Source organism: Pleurodeles waltl, chromosome 3_1, assembly GCF_031143425.1.
Source record: "Pleurodeles waltl isolate 20211129_DDA chromosome 3_1, aPleWal1.hap1.20221129, whole genome shotgun sequence".
Taxonomy (NCBI): Eukaryota; Metazoa; Chordata; class Amphibia; order Caudata; family Salamandridae; genus Pleurodeles; species Pleurodeles waltl.
In genome coordinates, this window is record NC_090440.1 from 412,095,198 (window position 1) to 412,117,729 (window position 22,532).

Sequence of the window (22,532 nt, forward strand, 5' to 3'; positions counted from 1 at the left end):
TGCTAGAAAGCATGTTGAAGCAACAGAATGCACGAGGCCAGAAGATCGAGCAGCCTTTGAGTCAGTCTCACCCAATCCTAGGATGGAGACTGAAACATCAGAATCACACCCTGAATATCCTGGACATGCCACTCCGGAGGATAGGCATAGAAGTGCACTGTGTCCAGAATGGCTCTGATGAAAGGGAGCCTCTGAGAGGGAGTGAAACACATTGACAGTGAATCACAGCGAATGTTGGAAGTCCAGTGTAGTCTGGAGGTGGGTGACGACTGTCTGGGGAAAGCCTGCCTTCAACAGCTAGTCGTCAAGATACGGGACGACTGGAACCCCTGCCCTCCACAGATGGGTTCAACCTCTGCCATCAGTTTTGTGAATATGTGAAGGGGTGTTGGTAAGGCCAAAGGAGAGCACAGCAAACTGAAAGTGTTTGTGGCCCTCCGTGAACTGCAGGTAACATCTGTGGGCTGACAGGATAGGTATATAAAACATGTGCCCTGCGAGCATGAGCAGCATGGTTTCCATGACTAGAATGGCATGACACCACTAAACAATTTGGAGCACACGTATGTCCAAAGTTATGGACTGTCAGAGGGGTAGATGGTGTGTGTGATCCTGCTTCCAACTGGTTGCCTGTGATGTTGCATGGAAAACTAAGGGGGTTTATAAGGCCACCTTGTGGGCTGGCAGACTAGGAAGAACTCTAGGCTCGGTTCTTATGAGGCTTGTGGGAGCCGCGTCTCTGGCCATTAAAGGACTGGGAAGTCTGCTGGCTGTGGTGGCTTGGAGGAAATGGATACAGCTGGTAGCCCCTACCATAGCCACGGAAGGAGTGGAAAACAGAATGGGGCTGGCGTGGGGCCACGGACAATTGCAAGGACTGGGTAGTAGCCCTGCTATCCTTGAAGTACTTGACTGCTGAATGGGCCTTGTCACCAAAGAAGGGAGCACCGTCAAAGGGCATGTTTAAAAGGGATGTCTGGACATCCCCTGAGGAGCCAGTTTACCTCACTCAGGCATAGCGACTAAGTGCCACCAACAAGCAATTGCTTTACCTGGTGAGTCTGTCATGTCCAGTGTGCAGCACATAATTAACTTTGCTGAGTCCCTTCCATCAGCAATAAACTGGGTCAGAATGGCCTGTGTATCCACCGAGACCATAGGTAGCACTTGTGTTACCGAGTCCCATACCATGTGGGTATACCAGCCCAAGAATCATGTGGTGGTTACAGCATGCAGTGAAAGGCTGGCAGAAGAGAACATCGTCTTGCCAAAGGTGTTCATGCAAATTCCCTATCTTGTGGTGTGGAAGGGAACATGCCAAGGTTGGCTTTGGACGTGGAGGTCTAAATGACCAGATTCTCTGCAGTGGAGAGCTCAGTAAGGAAGGCTAGATCCCCAGGAGTGGGCAGCGGTGGTGGGCAATCGTACTGTGAACAGGAGCACCTGTGTAGGGCTTGGCCCAGACCCCAAGCAGAACATTACTGAGGATTACATCAAAGGGAAGAAGTGATTCCATGAGGCTGCTCCAGGTTGAAGTACCTCTATCAAGACGAAGCCAGTGAAAGGTCCAGGACCTCAGCTGTACTCTGTAGCCACACTAGGGGGTCAGACCAGGGCATTTTCTGGGGAGATGTCCAGACCACTGGCATCAGCCAGTTCCTTAGACCAGTTCCTATGAGGAAACAGGCTTTTTCCAGGTTTACCCCACTTTTTGCCTCCATGACTAGGCAATGGTGTAATGGATTTGAATTGCCCAGAACCCTGCTAATCAGGACTCAGTGCATATGCTCTAACCATTAAAAAGGTACATGTGTAATTGGCTTGTCCCCAGTTGGCATAGCTTAACTTACTTGACAGTCCCCAGTGAATGGTACCAGGGGGTACTGAGGAAAGGTTAGTAGCCTCATTAGCAAGTACAGGATTAGGGGTTGACATTTCTGTCCTGCTAACCTCTGAATGGGAACTCTGAGGTGGGTACTTGAAGGTATCAAGAGAATCAGTTTATTAAATCTGCTTTAATAGTTAAATCAAATTTAATGTGCCTTGTTGGCAAAGGGCAACTTTAGCAAGTTGCCACTTTGGTGCCCAAGGTTTCCAGTGCCCATTTACGGTTGCACACAAACCTTGTCCTTACAGACAGCCTTCGGCCCTCCTGGGGAGACGTGTGAACAACTCTCAGGAAAGGACACAATAGGAGCCTGCCACTGGAAGTGGTGTTACCTCTCCCAGGCAGGAAGCTACACTGGGTGTTATACCAAAAGGCAAGCTTCGGAGGAGAGGCTGCTCTATTGTTTAAGCAGACTGGTTAGCAGCTGGGACAGAGAGGGAAAACAAGTTGCCAAACTGTTTTTCCAGTGGGCAGGTAACCCACTGGCAGTCAAACCCATGGGGTGGGCTTCAAAGCCCCACACACCAAAAGAGCCGTCCTGACATTTTGGAAGTTGGCAGAATAGACTATTCTTGGATAGCCAGATGCCACACTTCGCACGAAGTTGTCATCAGGCAGGGGCGATCCTGGTAGCCCACTGGCTAGTGAACGCAGCCTTCCCTAAGGGCAGTTTCTGGGCATAACAGAGGTAATCTGGCTTCCAGAATGTATCGCTCTTTGCCTCTGTACGGCCTAGAAGACCAAGACCTGCTTGGACTGGAGAAGAGGACTGAAGAAGGATTGCGCTGCTGGCCCTGGACCTGGCAAAGAAAGGATGCACTGAAGTTGGACTGAACTCGCTGCTCTTTGGGGTAGCAAAGGAAAGGAATGTGCCTGCTGTGTTCAGCTCAAGGAGAAGACATCTCTGGCCCCCAGCAAGAAGGAGCCTTCGAGAGTCATCTGGCTGACTTCCTATTTGCATTACAGGATCACGAAAGCTGAAGCAGCCTCCCTCGTGAGCTGGTAGTTGTGATAGCCAGATCATCGCTCTTTGCCTCTGTGTAACCTGGAAGACCGAGACCTGATGCTCAAAAGTTGCACCTTAGCCCGCTTGACCTGGGCTAGTTGTGGAAGTGCAGCTTGGGCACCCAGAAGGAGAGTTATCGCCAAAAGAAGGAAGCTGCTGACTTTGTTGTGCCTGGCAACCAGTAGTCCAGTGGCGACTGGACTTTTGCTGAACACAAGAGGACTTTAAGGGACGTAGACCCCGTGGCCAAGTCACCCACCAAGAAAATGGAGTGAGGTGTAGCCCCAGGATGATCCCTGTGGAACACACATCATCTTCAGCAATCTGTATTCCCTGCATAAGGACCACTCTATAGAAGTTAATGGTTACTAGGCACTAAGGCTGGAACTCTTCTATAGACTGCTTTTCTTGCAAAAGTAACTGTTCTTCTGTATCTTTGTTGGTCCACTTGACTGTCTCCCCATGGAGTTGAATGCCAAAAGTACTTTTATTTTTTGCTGAAAAATTTCTAAGTGTCACATTCATTGAATTTCCAAATGCTTGTTCATGGTTGAGTAAAAAGTCTTGATTTATTGTTCCTTTAAACATCTATATGTGTGGAACCCTTCAGTGGATCTTTTACATTTTTTTGTATCTTTTTCGTGTACATAAATTCATAAAACTATAATCTATTTCTATAAATTGGTGCTGGATTTCTTGAGAGTCATGTTTCCTTCTTTGATTATTTTTATGTTGTTTTGATGCTTTACACGTATTCCTTTGCTAAAATCTGACTGCTTGAAGCCTCAGCTAAAAACTATGTAACTGGTCCTAAGAAGAGTTGATTGTGTAGTACACGGCGATGCCACACAACCACACCATATAATACACCCCATTTCCTCACACTTGTCTGAGAGATAACTATGTGCAGAGATACTGCTCAAGATTTTACAGATCCAGTCTGACACCTGGGGAATATTCTAAAGTAAGGCCTCCACGGATAGAAGTCTTTATCAGATAGTAACATTTGTACTGAGTAAGCAAGGAACCATCTATGTTGAAGGCACACAGCAAATAAGCAGACTGGAAAAAGCCTGGAACTGTTTACCTACTGCCAAATTCCTTATATGTTTTTATAGATGGTGCTAAAAAATATCACATGAACTAACCTGCAAATACTGAGTCTTCAGAGATCTATAATCTTTGGGTATCAATCCTGCAATTTAAAATAAAAATATGATTATTTATTCATAAAAGAAGCTTTTATCTTAATTTATAATACAGAATGCTAACATAAAGTGTATCTGCACACCATGAAAAGCTAATTAAATGAGCTGTTTCTGTATAATAACTGCCAATAACATCTTGACTTAGTGAGCAGGTTCCACCCTCAGCGCTGATCATTTTTTCAGAGATTTGGGCAGGTTAGCATTCTCACCTTCACAATGAATGCTTTCCATCCAAACCTACACCCTTCAATTCTGGAAGATGATGTAAAATTATACAGCATAGGTTTAGTGCAAGGGAATAACCTGGCAGTCAACCACCTCCTCTACTCTCCTCATTAGACCTACATCCCCACTGCTGCTCCCTGAGGATTATGTAAGTACCCACCCCTTTGTTGTAGACTCCCACGTTAAGAGTGAATGCTGCCTCCAGACCATCATGCTTTAAAAAATAAAACAAGGAATCTTTTTGAGAAGCAGTGAAGAGATCAATACAACAAATTGAGACAGCATTAGGAAGCAACCTCAATCTTTAAAAGATTAGCAGACTGGTTTCTTGATTGGAGGGTACAAATGAAGGAAGGGGAATTAATCACCAACCTAGAGAGTATCAATTTATATTCAAGGCAATGAGCTTTGGCAGTGGATCACTGAGGGTGGTATGCACAACCCCCGAGAGGATCAAGGCAAATGGGACTCGTTCGTCTTGAGGATACTCTAAGGATAGAAATTATGTCCCCTCCGAGGTTTGGATCATACACAAATGGACTGTTGACCAACAGGGGGGTTCACTGGCGGTGTATGCTTTTTACTAGGTGGAGTGGGTTAAATATTTAAAGTTTGACTCTCAGTCTTCCCTACAGCCCCTGCTTCCCCTTCTGCTTTCTTCCACCCTCTATTCAACACCAAGTACACATCCTTCATTTTCCTCATGTCTTGTAGCTCCCTAACATGCTAATCCTCTCTCCTCACCTCCAACCTCCCTTTTCAATCCTCCAGTGATGCCCTTTCTCAATCTCTTTCACCTGCATTAGTGAACACCTCCTCAGCATTCTCCTCCCTCCCCATTTCTCCATTTTTCTAACTGTCTTTCCCTCTCAACAAGACACAGAACCACTCCACTCATCTCTCAGCTACACAAGTTGATTCTGCCTTAATTTTTACAATCTATAATTTGATTCCATCTAAGGTTTATCTTTTGCATTGGAAAGTACTCACCATCTCCTCATCTGCCTTTCACTCTCTATTACTTCCCCTCGTCTCCTGCATCCAAAAACCTTCCATCCTACTACTTTCAATTCATGACCCTCTTCTCTAAGGGTGCTCTACTAAGCATGCCTAAATGCAGGGCTCCACTGGTAACTTCTGACCATGGCAACCTTTATAACAAGGTCTTCTTTTCTAAGCCTTCAGTCATTGGTGATATGAGTCGTACACTTGGGGATTTCTACAGGGCAAACCTAAGAGACCCAAGACTGCAGATATTTTAAGTTAAGGCACCAGATTATACCTCTACACATCTATACCACCTCCAACAAATCAAGCTCATCCCAGTCAGTTCCTCAACATATCTAACCCACCTAAGCTGAATCTCCTCTTCAGCAGCTGAACACACCCTGGTGATTGCTGACAGTATAGAGCACCAAAATCTTGGCCTTTTGTTTCTAATGAGACATGCTTCAATGACATGTTACAGAATGTCATGGATCACCTTTTACCACCCAATTAATTAATTTCATGCTGTGATCGGGATGAAAGATTGGGCGACAACTCAGTTCACAGAAGGCAACTACCTTCTGCATCTTTCTCATCGTTCCAGTGTCTGCTCTTTGGATATATAATCTTAAAATGCACCTGTGAGACTGAATGTAATTTATTATCCACCAAGAAACAATGTAAACAACTTTAAAAAATTGTATGGAGCATTTTACTAACCTGCAAGAATCCACCTTAGTCCAATGATATTTTAACCTTCACTCTGGTAACTCTAGAGACACTTCTATTAATACACTTGCCTCATTCATTTCCAGCAATGATCTCATTGAACACTGTAACAACCCTACTCAAATAAATGTGTTACCCTGGATGTCATCACTGGTAAGGCTGAACTGCTGAATGTTGAAAATCCAATTTCCATATATTGGTCTGACTATTTCCAGGTTCCTCTTTCTCTTTTTTTTTTGCAAACAGCAGACCATTTCTCATCAAAATACAAAGATCCCTACCTTGAATTGTGACAGCAAAAACATTAATATTAATTGCCTGACATTAATGTGTCTACTCTCTTCTCTCTCCTCATCCCAACCAAAATGTCATTGTCTACACTACAAACTACAACAAATCAATCAATCAGGTATTTATAAAGCGCGGCTTACCACCTGGCGGGTCTCAAGGTGCTGGGGGCAGGATGCGTATCAGTCGAAGAGCCAGGTCTTGAGGTCCTTCCTAAACTGGATCAGCGAAGGAGATTGCCTGAGGTCGAAAGGCAGTGTGTTCCAGGTCTGCGCCGCGAAGTAGGAGAAGGATCTTCCTCCAGCTGAGTTCTTGCAGATCCTAGGGGTGGAGGTGAGGGCCAGCTGAGCAGCGTAGAGATGTCTGGTGGGAGTGTAGAAGGAGAGGTGGTGGTTGAAGTAGGCGGGTCCGATGTTGTGTAGGGTCTTGCATGTGTGTGTGAGTAGCTTGAAGGAGATTCTTTTGTTGACCTGTAGCCAGTGGAGGTCTCTTAGGTGTGCAGTGATGTGGTTGTGGCGGAGAATGCTCAGGATGAGTCTGGCCATGGCATTCTGGATTCTCCGGAGTCTAGTTTGGAGTTTCTTGCTGATGCCAGCATCAAGTGTGTTGCCGTAGTTGAGTAGCTGCTGACGAGTGCCTGGGTGACCACTCTTCTTACCTCAATGGGGATCCATTTGAAAATGTTTTTGGGGCAAGCAAAGCATGTGGAAGCACGATAATGAGACATCGTTGACTTGGTAAGCCTTAGACAGCGAAGAATCAAGGATGATGCCGAGGTTGCGTGTGTGGTCGGTGGGTGAGGGGAGGCCCCAAGGGATGAATGCCATCAGGCATCGTCCCAGGCGGGGTGGGTGGAGCCCAGGATGAGGACCTCAGTCTAGTTGAAGCTGGGCTTGAGACAATTGTCTTTCTTCCAGATGGTCCCTGCCACCATTCCGTTGTGGAAGTTGTTCTTGGCTGTTGTTGGTTCGTCAGTGAGGGAGAGAATTAGCTGGGTATCGTTGGCGTAGAAGATGATGTTGAGACCATGGGGTTTGATGATGTTAGTGAGTGGGGTCATGTAGATAATGAAGAGGGTGTGGCTCAGATAGGGACCCTGGGGCCTTGAAGAGGAAGCTCCTCTCGAAACTGAAAGAAAAATAATCTAATGCTTCTTTTCCATGGTCCAACTAAGTAAAATCCTCCTATGTCTTACACTTTTGGAGTTTAGAGACCTTGCTGCTTAATGAGAGGAATTTGCTAAATTTCTTGATAAAAAAGTGAAATTAACAGAACTCTTGTTTCCCCATATACTGAGCTCCAAGAAACAAATTAACTTTATTTACTGATTCTGACCAATCCTGGCTAACAGATCTAAAGATTTGGCTTACCAGCTATTGCCATCCTGAACTGAACTGGTGGATCTATCCATGGCTCAAAGTGGGTTTCTGGGTGGCCTAAGAGCTGGACAAGTCACATCACTCCTGAAGAAACCCTCCTCTGATATGGGAGATATTTAAAACTATTGACCAGTGTCAAGACTTCCCTTTCTCTGAAAGGTCATAGAAGGCTGTGAAGCCTCATAACTCTCTCAAAACATTACAGAAGAGCATCTTCTTGATGATATAAAATTTAGCTTCAGATTGGGTTACAGCACTGAAACAGTCTTGCTTTGAGTGGTTGCTGACTCTCTGTGCATTCTATATGTGGGCAAATATTGTCTTTTGGTTCTCCTAGACTTATCTGCTATCTTTGATATGGTGAACCATGATATGCTTATTAATACTCTTAGAGAGCACATGGGCATAGATTATCTAGTCCTTAATGATTTGTTTCTTATCGAGCATGTCAAATTTAGTAACTGCTTCTAAAGTTCTGTCCCTTTGTCACACGTATTCCTCAAGCCTCTATGCAGACTCAATCTCTTTTTAACCTCTATATAGAACACCTCAGAGCTCAGGAAACCTTTGCTGTTAATATGCTGATGATACATATTTCTACATTAAGATCTTCTCTCTTAATAATTGCTCCTTGCTATAACACAAAAAAATGAGCAAGACTGGAGGACTGCCACCTACTTGAAACTGAACTAATTAAAGTTTCTCCTCATTTCACCAACTCATTCTAGTATACTGGCTCACTGATGCCTATAACATTTGTGACTCAAAAAACACTATCCTACACAGTAAATAGTCTTTGGGTGTCACTCTGGATGAAAGGCTAATGGTCTTATTTGGAATTTGGTGGGAAGGATACTCCGCTACAAACGTGATAGATGTCCCTTCCACCATATTACAAGTGCATTATATCCTCTGGCAACTGCAATATGACAGACAGGATATGCATCAACATTTTTTAAATAATTACTTTGATTATTTCATATATTTTCCTGAACAACGTTATAGCATGACATTGGCATTGCAATATTGCCTTCAGCATCTCGTATCCTCCCTTCATTATAAAGCAAACCTTGTACCTTTAAAATTTGGAACATTAATCATGATGACTTGTCGCTTTATATGGCACTCTTCATAGCAAACTACTTTTGCGTGGATCCTTATCCATATTCTTTTTTTACCCATTCCCCAAATTTTCTATCCTTTACATTTTTCCTTCTCCATCATCATAAAGACATTCGTTCTAGCCTCCAGTCTTAAAATCTTGGCACATCCCCACATCCCCATTTCTAAGCAAGGTCTCTTTTTTTTACCATAAATCCAATATTAACTAGGGTTTGTTTATATTATGTCAAGTCTGGGTCATTTCATATACTCAGCAGGATCATCTTGGGAGTCTGCCTCAATGCATCCATTCATCGCTCCCTTTAATCTTTTGAGAACAGTGTCTCAGAACATTTGCAAGTTCGGGCAATCCCATAAAATGTGTATGAATGTCCCGCTGCTCCAAAGTTTCTAAGACATTGTTCATGACCTGCATTTCCAATTTTACATAGTCATATTCTACTATAAAAGACGTGTTGCAATATTTTTCAATGGATTCACCTAAAGCTGGCTTTAATAGCAACACCTACAGGAAATCTGATTGCCAAGCATCCTCATCTGTATCTCCAACATCAGGATGAACTGTTAAAGTAGTTTCCCAAGCTCAGTCTGTCTGTTCATCATCAATGTTATGTATGTTTCTGATATAGCTTTTGTATCCATGTATCCATCAAGTAGTCTAATTTCTATTGTTGAATCCTCCTGCATTTCCTCTTCCTTTGATAAGCATGTTTGCAGAACATGCTTAAGTTATATGCATTTAAAGATTTGTGTTGTTTACATATACCAGTGCCACTCTATTGTCATCCCACACATCTTTGAGTTAAGACAGTCCAATATTGTCCATTTATGGAACTCCTTGGGTGTTGCCACCTGTGGCAGTCTTAATCACATCCAATTAGGTGATTTAGGCGTGAGTCATTTAGCCCATTTTGTTTCTTTGTTAAGTCTATGCCAAGAGGGGACCACTGTCGCCATAGCCGGTATGATGTCCTTCCTCAGCTTCCCTCCATATAACATGTGTATGTAGCTTTTGTCTCCCAGTTCCTGTCGATCCATATGAAAAGCCACGTCATCCAGAGCCGCAAATGCCCATTCACTAACTGTGACCACTTGGCTGCTCTGTAATATATTTTAATATTTGATAGTTAAATACCTCTTTCCTATTTGGACCTCAGCAGTATCCTCATTGCGATTCTCGACTGACCCCCTGCCCACAGCCTTGTCATGAGCAATGTATTGTTTTTAATGAACAGTGCATTGGGCAGTGTGTACTGGCCGTTTTGTAATTATTATAGAAGCCTTGGCAATGCTATCATTTTGAACACTGCTTCCCTGACAAGAATGGACAACGTCAATGCACTCCATTGCTTAATATCCCCTTCCAACCTCTGCATCATCGATACCAGGTTGTCATCGCAATGTGCTTTTGCCTCCTTAGTTGTCTACATGCCTAAGAACTTAAAGTGTCTTCTCAATTCTCAATGGAATGGCAAGTCCACTGGGACCAGCCAGCTCCCCAGTGGAAAAATCAGGGACTCCTCCCAAATAACAGTGAGCCCTCAGAATTCAAAGCAGCAACAGAAGGTTTCACTAATTCTCAATAGGGAGGCAACTAGCTCGGCCAAATACAGCAAGATATCATCTGCATACAATGATATTCTCTCCTTCCAGTCATCATTCCATTTCCATCCATGTACATGGGTTTCCATTCAAATCCACTCTGGCAGTGCTTCTATTGCCAGTGCAAACAGCATTGGTGACAAAGGACACCTCTGCCTTGTACCCCTCTGTACTGGGAAATTCTTTGACATCCACCCTTGACCTTAAGCCTTGCTTTTGGATAACAGTTTAACTCGTCTCGGATATCAGGGTCCAAAACCCATTTTCTCCAAGACTGGAAAGAGCAAAGGTCACTCCACTGAGCCAAATGCCTTATTGGCGTCCAGGAATGCTATGAGCAGGGTCTGCCCTATTTCTTTACAGCTTGCTTCGCTATTATGCAGGCACCTTAAATTTAGTTTTATCGCCCTGCTAGGCATTAAGAAGGTGGGACAACTCTAATTTCACAGCTTGCAGCCTCTTTGCCAACACCTTTGCTAGCACATTCGTATTGCTTTGAGGAGAGAAACTGGATGGTATGAGTCACATTTCCATGCCTTAGGGATCAGTATGATCGCTGAGGGTTCTAAGTCCGGTGGTAGTGCCCCTAGTTCCAATGATTTTACATACATCGCATGGAAGGGGCCTGCTTCTTTCCCTGACATTTTCTTGAGAAATTTTACAGGAAGCCCATTAGTTCTCGGCATCTTTCCTGATTGTAATTGTACAAGTGCATCTCTGACCTCTTCCACCCTGATATGTTCCCCTAACCATTTAGCGCTACGCGTTTTCAAGTATCTACTAAGTCAATCCCTGGCAAAATCTCCTATCCCTTGTGCGATGTTGCTGGCTTTGACTCATAGAAACTTTTAAAGTAATCTGCAAACACTGCAGCTATTGCTCCACTTTCTACCACTCTCACTCCATCTGATGTTATTTTGTCTATGACAAGATTAGTTTCTCTTTCACGACTTCCCAACCATCCGTGTATTTTCTCTGCTTTATCCCTGGGTTCATATAGCTTATTCTGTTTCACTAGGTAGGTTATCTTGAGTACATGTTTGGCAACTGCTCTATATTCTTTTTTTTTAAGACCTAGTTTCGTTCTACTGGTCTCCGCTGGGGCATTACCATAGTTTCTATCCAAACTTATCAGATCCTGCTGAATCTCAGTCATATGTCTATGTCACTTCCTTCTATCTCCCACCTGGCCATATGCCACTCCAGTTTCTCATCTGGTCTCTTAGTCTCTAGCTTGACTGACAGTGGGGAGTGGTCAGAGATCCCTTGTGTGTAGCATTCAGCATCTTTGACTCTATGCATGGTCCCTAGTGGGGTAAAAAAGTAATCTATTCTAGACAGCATGTCATATGCCCTTGAGTAGAATTAGTAGCTTCTCTCAGTTCCGTGCATGGTTCTCTACATATCTCCTACACCTAAACCTTGGGAGAACTTTTCTTGTTTCCCCTCCATTGTAGAGATAGCCAGTTTTGTGCTCGATCTGTCCAAATCTGCAGCACCTCTGTCGGTAATTGTCCCAACTTCTGTAAGCCCCAGTCTGTAGTTGTGGTGGCACATAAACATTAACCAGTACTATAGTTTCCCTCTCACAGTCCCCTTGTACAATCGTGTAACAGCCGGCTTCATCATCTGCCCATGTCTGTGTAACACCAATGCTTTCTTGACCAATTTCACTACCCCTCTGGACCCAGTCACGTAACCTGCGTGTCCCACCAACCTAAATTTCCCTCGGCAAAGGCTGTCCAACATGTTACCTTTCATATGCGTTTCTTACAAATATACTATCTTAGCTTTGTATCTGGTGAGTGATTTTATCACTAACCCCCTTTTAATTTAATTTAAGTCAACAATGATAGTGACAGCCTGTTCTCTTTCGCTCCTCTCCAAGGAAGGAAGGATATGTGGCTTAAGTGCCTCCTAAGTATGCCTACATAGCTGCATCCCCCTGAACCCCCCCGCCCCAGATTAAACCCTCCACTCTGCCTCTACATGTTGTGGTCTTTAAATTGCCCACCACCCCCAATTCACTGCACCTCTGCCACCCAAATACAAACATTTTAACAATTCAAACTGTCTTCCAGTAGACCAGCTAAGCCCTGGTAGTCTCCTTCAAGTGTTATGACAGACCCTTTCGGACGCTGGCAATACGTCTTTCCTCTCACAGTCGTGGTCTTTGTGACTGTGCTGTGTTTTCTGATTCAGTCCCTCTGCTTCACAGAGTCAATAGAGTTTTCCTCCCTCATCCAGCAGCTGATGCAGTAATCCTATAGTACCAGCTGGCATCCAGCTTTCAAAGCAGAATCAGTAAAGGGTTATATAATATGGTCAGCTGTCATTGGCATCACATGCAGGTCACTCTTTTCCTTCACCTCAGATCCATTTCTCTCTGCACTGCTGTCTTCATTATCTGAGTCAAGGGACCTCCAGTGGTTGGTGCTGAGCAAGGTGTTCTGCTGTTTGAGTTCTTCCACCATTTTGGCCTATTCCTCTGGCACCTGCGCTCTGAAGTGTTGGTTATCTGAGTGTGTTTACGTTGCTGGCCTCCTTTCACCTTCCATTCAGGGTCTCTCTATGATTTTTCAACTGGAGGGGGCTGATGCCCCTGAGTTTCATGCCAACTCCAGGCTTCCTCTGCTGTCAAGAAGAAGTGTGATCCTTATGAAGTATGACGTGCAGTTTGGCAGCATAAAAGAGTACACACTTCATTTTAACAGTCTTAGTGTTCTCTTCACTGGAATAAATGCTCCCACTGCCTTTGCCTAAGAATCATGTAGTCTGACAATATGTTCATGTTACTGCCATCTATTTACCAGCGACCATGCTTGGGGGAGCTTTGTAGTATGTTGTCTTGGTCGCTAAAGTTCATCAGGCTTGCAATGATGGGCTTCAGCAATACTCTGGGCTTAAGTGGGGCACCCTGAGGGCACATTCCACTGAGAAGACTAGAGATGGTTTGTACTGTAAGACTGTTGGTTACCCACTTCTCCATAAACCTTTCCATGTTTGGTCCTTCCGTTCTTTCCGGCACACCAGTTAACCTTATGTTATTCGCCCGGGATCTACCTTCTGCATCTCCGAGATGACCTGTGAGAAGTTTCAAATCTTTAGCCACTGTGGCGTAATTCTGGTTGAGTTCTCTTACTGTTGGTTGAGTGCTGGTGATTGCTGATTTGGTCTCTGTCACAAGCTCTGCAACCTTCCAGTGATCTTCACATACTATCCCAACCTCAACTTTTGGAATTACCTACCTGAAACATATCTGGCCCCTCTGAAATCAGTTATGAATGTAGCTGCTCAATTTGGTACTAGAAAGCAGTAAATGAGATCGTATTTCATCTATGTTACTTATGCTTCAGTTATTTCTCATTGACGCAAGAGCCTTATAGATGGCAGCATGTATCACAAGGTTATACACTCAGCACTCTTTGCTATCCAACAATATTCTTTTTACAGTGCGAGGCACTTGCCCTGGAATCGCCTGCATTCATAAAAATAAGCACAGTGGCTAAATTGTTCGGAGGCAGGGGGGCTAGAATCGGGAGCTCCCTCCCACCAGTATTACGCACTACTAAGTCCTTGTTTTTGTTCAAGAAAGAATACAAACTTCTACTTTTCTAAATATACTTCCACTTATTACTTAACTAACTGCTCCCATTGGTTTTGTGACATTCACAACCTTTTTGTCACTCCATCCTATTCCTTCCTTTGCTTCCCTTATCAGGGACTTTCCCTCTTTTTTTATGCCTGCCCTCTTTCCCATTACCAAGAACTGAATAACTTACTTGAAGAAAAGAGAAGTATCTTCACAACTTGCAGACTGATAAATAGAGCAATTAATTGACTCCCAAATTACCTGTGGGCTCCAAGTAGGATCAGGATCAATCATAAATTCTATCCCTCTCACAGAGTTCTGATCTGTAACATTTGTGGATGAGACCTAGGAACATCCATTCGGGTTACAGATCAACCGAATAACTAATATCTGTGTTTAAAATTGTATGCAAGCTGACCATATGGAGCAAAGTTTGAATCCAGCCAAACTGTGAATGTATAATGTCAAACAGAAGTGAAAATACACATTATAAAAAAAGGAGACAATGACTATTCTATAATATACACTATACGAACTAGACTGGAAAACATATTTGTCCTTTCTTTTCATTATAAGTAATCTCTCTATTGATACACTACATATGCTGCAGCACTGTCTAATAGCCAATGTTAGTGCTGAAATCAGTACAATGACACCATCAAAATCTGTCCTCTACAACTGAGAGGAAGCAATATTAGGCCCCTAATGCAGGTTTATGTCTGCCTGAAAGAAGTCCGAAGGAGTACACAGATTGAAAAGAGTGGAGCACTTACAAAGCTATATGCATCCTCTCTGTAAATTAATGTTTGGTTTCATTGCAAAGCACACATTAAACACTATGAAGTGCAGAGAAAATGGATCCATACAGCATAAGCTAGGTCAGAAAATGAACCACGAATGAAAGAGAAATTGACATAATAAGAAAGCAATGATTTGGGGGCCTCACACAAAGACCATGAAATAGCATGATAGTGCCAGTTATACTAGAATATGAAATCCTATTGTTGGGAGGAATGTGCATATGGATATAAAAAGACAGGCTTACCATTTTCTGTGATGGATAGGAGGCACATCAAACGCATACTCTCTACAGGAGACACCTGAGATGAGAGATGGAATAGTAAGTATTGTATATATGTCAGCTTGCTCATGTCTATACATGCTTTGTTGTCTAGCCCAGATATCAACAACTCAAGCTAAGCAGGGTTTAAACAATGGAAAGCAATGTAAATAACCTTAGTAGTGGGTTCTGCATCACCTCCTTTACAATTTGTGATTGAAGCTGCTCTGCAAGCAAAATATGAAGATCACCCTCAAATATGCCATTGATTTAAATCTGAAAGAATTAAACTGCATGTCCCTGAGCATACCAGGACCAACACCCTCCAGTGCAAGGGTACCTTTGCAGCACAGCATGGGGCAATGGTGCAGCACAGCATGTGCCAGACTGTCAAGAGTTTTTTTAAAGGATGGTAAGCAATATAATTTCTTAGTATTCTTTTGCCTTCATGTTTGGAACATATTTCACAGACAGAAAAACTGGACAATTACAGCATAAATATGTAGATGCTGTGTAACTAGATAGAGGGCCTGATTACAACCTTGGCGGATGGGCTACTCTGCCACAAAAGTAACGGATATCCCGTCCGCTGTATTACAAGTTCCATTATATGCTAGGGAACTTGTGAAATGGCGGACAGGATATCCTCCACTGTTGTGGCAGAGTAGCCCATCCTCCAAGGTCGTAATCAGGCTCATAGTGTCTATGTAGAAACTGAAGTAAAATATTTCAGTGTCAGGAACCGTCCGGGGTGCTGGCTAATCTGGTGACAGGGTAGACAAGAGAGGCAGAATACTGGTATGGAGATGCCCGAGATCACAGGGAGAGTCATAGGATAGAGGGGATCCAAAAGGGAAGCTCTACTCAAGGAAATAAGAGAGCTAAGGCTTAGAAAGAACTGGCATTCAAGAGGCAATGTGGCACCCAGACTAACACCCCAGTACGAACGTGCAAGACAAATATAACAGCATAAACAACAAACGGAATGTGGATTAAAGCACTCAGACGCTCCACATGGTAAGAATGAAGCTCAGTAAGATCCTCATCCACAATTGCTGTTACAGATTCTGACTGCTAATACCCATATACTGGATATACACGCAAAGGCAGGTGATGTTATGAAAGTAACTGAAAGACAATGCTCACAGTAGACAAGAAACACCAGCTAGGTTGTCAGCTGAGTCCACGGATCATGGTGATCAAACAGGAACACATAAGGCAGTAACAGTAAAGGTGTATAACTAAATACAACCACGATAGACAAGGAGTTAGCATGGAGGAGTGCTTAACAGAAAAGAAGGGAAAACAAAGGGCACACTTGGCAGAAAGCAAGTAACAAACATACAAGGAAACTACAAGCAAAGCAGCAGGAAAACTGCAAACTAGAAACTGAAACATAAAACGGAAAGAAAGGCAAGGACTGAGAAAAGGAAAATACAGAAGGAGAGGCTTCAAGGGAGCACAAGGAGTGCCGGTGCAGGAATCAAGGAAACTGGAAACACTGCAGGCAGAAACAGTACAAGGAACAAGGAATTGCCGAGCCTCATGAGTCAAGTAGCACTACAGGGAGTGCTAGCTCAGGAACAAGGATTTGCTACAGCTCAGGAACACGAACAAGGATAGCTAGAGCTCAGAAACAGGAACACTGATAACTACAGCTCAGGAACAAGGATAGCTATAGCACAAGAACAGGAACAATGAATACTAAGGCTCAGGAACTCAGGAAATAAGAATAACAAAAGCTCAGGAAACAAGGGAGGAATAACTAAGGCTTTGGAACTTCAGGAAACAAGGAACAACTGTTGCTCAGAAACTTCAGGAAACAAGGGTCGATCTCACCAGAAAACACCTACAGGTGTGCTGATTTCCTCCACCCATCCTTGTCCTGCAGGAGTGGAGTTGAAGCAGTGAGCAGAAGATTATAGGTATTGGAGTTCCAAATATGAGCAGACCGGCTTCCACAAAACCCGGCATGGATTGGGAATTAATGGTAATTTCCAAAGAGGGTCCAAATGGCCGGAAGTCAGGATATGCATGTAGGGGAAGGTCCAGAAGCTTACTGGATCATTGGAAAGTACCAAAACTCGGCCCCTGGTGGTGGGCTTGAGAGCACAGGGAGTGAATCATAAAATTCAGGAGTAGCCGTTGTGACCCTATGTTAAATCAGAGAATACAGGGCTCCATATTTGTGGAAGAACTCTAAACACTGTAGTTCTGTTAGCATGTTGCTGTTCAGTATTCCATCCTACATGTGGGAAATTAGTATTCGAAGTATTGCAACCATCATTTCCTTAAACATCTGTCCCAAATACACTACTATAGCTAGGAAATGTGTTGTATGTTGCAAAAAAATGCTGAATAATTGTTGCACATAGTTCATATCTACCGAAGAAGGATGAAAGAATCTGAGACAGCCACTGTACGTCAAAGGGGTAAAATTCTGATGTCTTTTCAAGGGAACAGGGTAATGGGAGTTCTTTAACCTTCTAAATAACCTTTCACATCTGTTTGTTTTGTCCAACAAAATAATAAACTTAACACAGAGCATGATATCAACTTGCAAAACATTGTCAAAATAAGCTTACATAGGGGAGTGTTCATATACTACCTCAACTCCAAATCTGCTTACCTTGTGACAATACTGCATAACTTGGTATCATGCAGTCAATATTGCTGCGGATTGATATTCAACAGTCTACATTGCGGTACTTGTAGGAAAGTAGCATCTTTCTGACATAGTTACCCCCACTTTTTGTCTGCTGACAGTGTGTTTAGACCGTAGTACGCTTGAACCCTGCTAATCAGGACCCCAGTGTCTGTGCTCTCTCTTCTAAATTTGGTTGCTGGTAAGCTTTTACAACTCATTATTGGCATACTGGTGCACCCATGTAAGTCCCTAATATATGGTACTTAGGTACCCAGGGCAATGGCACACCAGGGGTCTCCTATGGACTGCAGCATATATTATGCCACCCACGGGAGCTCATGCATACTGTGCCTGCAGGTCTGCCATTGCAGCCTGCGTGAAATGGTGCATGCACCTTTCACTTCAGATATAAGGGTTGCTTTATATTACAGTCACTACACTTGGACACTACACTGTACATCACCCCTCTGGTAGGCCCTTCAGCCCAAGGGCAGGGTAAATTTCTCTAAGTATGACGGTATGCCTGCATGAGCAGGGTACCCCTACAAACCTTAGATTCCATTCCCTGGGCTCTGTGTGTGCGGGGAAGCCATCTCAAGGTATGTAGTGGACAATGGTTTACACGAGTGGTCCAACGACATAATGACTTCTCTGGAACTATGCATGTTTAGTATCATGCAACTACACCAATTCAAGTGTTAGTTACATGATCCCATGTACTCTGGGGGTTCCTTCCAGGGTCGGGCTGCAAGCCCACTCTTCTGCCAACTCCACTTTTCTGCCCTCCTGCTGATGAGCCTAACTCAAGCAGGGGAAGGCAGAACAAAGGATTTCCTGCAGGAGATATGTGTGACCACCTCTCCCTTTGAAATAAGTGTCTCTGGGTTGCGATGGCCTCTGAGAGCCACAAGACCTCTTTGAAGGGACATTTAGGGGGTGATTCTGAGACTGGCGGGCGGCGGAGGCCGCCCGCCAGTCTTCCCCCGACAAAATACCGCTCTGCGGTAGCAAGACCGCTGAGGGTATTTTGAGATTTGCCCTGGGCTGGCGGGCGGCCGCCAAAAGGCCGCCCGCCAGCACAGGGCAAATCTACCTTCCCACGAGGACGCCGGCTCCGAATGGAGCCGGCGTAGTGGGAAGGGGCGACGGGTGCAGTTGCACCCGTCGCGTATTTCAGTGTCTGCTTTGCAGACACTGAAATACTTTGCGGGGCCCTCTTACGGGGGCCCCTGCAGTGCCCATGCCATTGGCATGGGCACTGCAGGGGCCCCCAGGTGCCCCGCGTCACCCCCTACCGCCATCCTGTTCCTGGCGGGAGACCCGTCAGGAACAGGATGGCGGTAGGGGGTGTCAGAATCCCCATGGCGGCGGAGCGCGCTCCGCCGCCATGGAGGATTCTCCCGAGCAGCGGAAAGTCGGCGGGAGACCGCCGACTTTCCGTTTCTGACCGCGGCTGAACCGCCGCGGTCAGAATGCTCGACGGAGCACCGCCAGCCTGTTGGCGGTGCTCCCGTGGTCGGTGACCCTGGCGGTCACCGACCGCCAGGGTCAGAATGACCCCCTTAGTGCCCTACTTACATAATCCGGTTTGCACCAGTTCGGGAACCTCCAGTTTCTGCTCTGGCGCAAAATCCACAAGGACAGGGGAATGACCACCCCCCCTGTCCAGCTCCTCCCCTAGGAAGGTGCACAGAGTTCTGCCAGGTGACCAAATGATTCTACCATTTTAGAAACAAGGTGGGCAGAGGCCTCGGAGAGCATCGGACTAGTTAAGCCAGGTAGATGACGTCCCTGACCCCCTGTGATAGGTGGATCACTACAGAGTGACCAACCCCCTTATAGGGTTACTTAAGGGCTCCCCCAAAGGTGGGTCCACAGATTCGTCGAGCAAGACTTTTCAAGGAACTCTCTGCAAAAGTTCTTCTGTTCCTGGCCTCAGGAATCACTGCTGGTCTGCTTTTGAAAATGAGAAAAAACTATATCCAGTTAGGAAGGCTTCCACTGCAACATTGTTTCTCCAGCTCCTGCAAGATTTCTGCAACATCCGTGGCTGTGCATCCTCCATGGTCACAAGGATTCTGTCTGCATCCAAGAAGCAAGAAGGAATATTCTTTGGAGTAAAGGAGTCACTACTCTGCATCCGCAGGCACCTCAAGATGACCGCGACCGGCTGGTGTATCCTGCTGTCCAATGGACAACGAAAAGGCTCTGCTCACAGGTGGTGGTTATGTGGTCCTCTTCGGGTCCAACTTGCCTCGGGAGACGGTGGACCCTTGCTGCAGCCACTGGAACGGTACCACTGGGCACCGCAACTGTTGCTCTTGCCAAGGCTTGTTGACTTTCAGAGATCTTCAAGCTCAAAGAAGCCCCAGCCTCCAGCACTCTGCGTCTCCAAGATCAGCTCCCACTCTGCAGCCCTGCAACGTGGGACTCCTGTTTTGTTGTGCTGCTAAGGCCTCTCTGTCTCTCTGACTCTGGATGGCTTTCCTTCCTGCTGACTCCCTTAAAAAAGGTTGAGTCTCTAGGACCTTGCTGGTCCTCAAAAACCTGCAATCTTCCTTGCATCAGCTAATTGCATTTGCCAAGGCTTGTTAGTGGTTCTGCTGACCACTAACCCTCCTGCAATCTAGTGACCGATGCGGGACAGCTCATGGGCAACTCCAAGGATCTCCTGCATACCCCTGGACTTCGCAGCTGGACTTCTTCCTTCAGCGTCCTGCAAGAACTTCATCTCCAAGAGGGTGGGCATTGCCGAACTGCACCGCCTGAACATCTCAGAGTGGTATGGACACTGTCCCTTTCTTTTTTAAGTTCTTCACATCCGGAATCCACCCCGGGTTCCACCAGCCTGGTCCACGAGTCGCGACATTAGCTGGACAATAGAGGCTTCAGTTGACTTCAACAAGGGTTTCCAACGCCACTTCACCCCTATGCACCTGGCCTCCATGGTGTAGGTATTGTGATGTTCTGGGTTTCCACAAGTGGGGGCACTCTCCAACCTTCTTTGTGCCAAATTGTTCCCTCGGGGTCCACTGGTCAGGGTCCTGAATCCATAAAAGTCCAAACGCAACCGTCCAGTGTTAGCCTATGGGACAACTGGCTCTGCAACCAGCGCCTGTGGGATTTCTAGTACTTAGCTCTGGTAATTTCCTACTCCCCAGCCCCTGGGATTCTAACACACTTACCTTGGTTGGGCATCTCCTTTCTTATACCACTTTCTTTTGAAATATATTTATTGATTTTCAAAAAAAAGAAATAGGAACATTTGATAATCGCACATTCCATATCATTGAGTATTATGTCAGTAGTAGTGTAAAGAGGTAAGACAGCAATTTTCATCAGTAAGAGTACATTTGTCAATACATGAGCCCATGGAATCAATAGTGAAAAACTAAGGGAGTTACATATATTTGTGGGGAGAGGCCAGGTGCAAGCTGTAGGAAGCTGGCTCTGTATATACTATATAAAAATGAGGTATAGTGTGCACAAAGTCCAGGGATTTCCCAGAGGCTTAACAGAGGCTAAAGAAGATAATACTAACGCTCTTTCTTATGGTAGTGTGGTTGAGCAGTTAGGCTTATCAGAGGGTAGTGCAAACCATCTGTTGTATACACACAGGTAATAAATGAAGCACATACTCAAGGACAAAGTCCAGGCCATTGGTTTTTATATAGCAAAAATATATTATGTTGCTTTATTTCTAGAACCACAAGGTTCTGTTTGCAGGTAAGTACATTTGCAAGTAAGTAGCAAGTATATGTATCAACACCACTTTGTTTCAAATTTGGCAAGTTAAATGGTTTTTAAGAAAATAGCAATAATCTGTTTTAAAAGTTGACACTGCACAGTTCTAGGGGGGGAGAACAGTTCATACCGTTTCGAGGTAAGTACAAGACTTACAGTTCCAGTCTCCAGGGGTTAGGAGGTCCACAGATTGGGGTTCAAGTTAACCCCAAACAACCACCACCAGCAACACCAGGCTGGCCAGGTGCAAAGGTCAAAAGTTGCTGCAAGATTTTAAATGGTCTCATATAGAGACTGGGGACACTCAGAATTAGATCTGCCTGTAGGTAAATTCCCACGTCTTCGGAGGGCAGACCTGGGGGGTTTAAGTGAGCACCGGGGGGGGAAGGGTGGGGGATGGAGGGACATGTTAGCACCAAACACACACCCTTAGCGGCACAGGGGCAGCCGGGTGCAGGGTGCAAACTCTACGTCAGGCTACCAATGCTTTTAAATAGGAGAACTTAGAGGGTCACAAGTTGGCTGGAGGCTGGGTCCAGGAGGTAGGTTTAGGGAAACCACAGGCTGGACAGAGAGGAGGGTCGCCTGCTGCACATTGCTGCACTGCAAATCGGTTTCTCCAAGGACAGGGGGCTAAGGGTGCAGGGTACCTTTTGACATGGGGTATCTTTGCACGGATCCTCCACAGGCAGGGGGTCCTCTAGATTTAGTCTGCAGGCATTGTTGTGTTGGTCAGGAGGGGTCAACCTAGGGTGGAAACTAGGTTGGAATCGCCTGGGGACCTACTCTAGACTGGTGGGCCACCTGGACACAGGCCTTGGACGTCGGGTGCAGAGTGGGCAGGACTCAAGGATCCAGGGCGGTTCTGGGGTCCTTTGCTGGAGTTTCTTTGCAGACTGTGCCGCTGTCCTCAGGAGTTCTTGGTCGTCTGGTGGGCAGGCGGACCTATTGGGGTATTGAAGAAGTCTCTAAGATGCCCTCTGGCTGCATTTTGCAATAAATCCAATACTGCTATCAGTGTGGGTTTATTGTGCTGAGAAGTTTGATACCAAACG

At 45.1% G+C, this 22,532-nt stretch overlaps 1 protein-coding gene across 2 annotated transcripts in view; it reads right to left on the reverse strand.

The window, feature by feature from the left end:
* VPS33B (VPS33B late endosome and lysosome associated) overlaps positions 1-22,532 on the reverse strand; it is a 691,895-nt gene that overhangs the window by 178,306 nt on the left and 491,057 nt on the right. For both annotated transcript variants that reach the window (XM_069222652.1, XM_069222653.1), the window contains 2 exons: positions 15,072-15,126; positions 4,043-4,089 (listed from right to left, as the gene is read on the reverse strand). In XM_069222652.1, the coding sequence (XP_069078753.1) occupies positions 4,043-4,089; positions 15,072-15,126 (102 nt within the window). The remainder of the gene's footprint in view (positions 1-4,042; positions 4,090-15,071; positions 15,127-22,532) is intronic.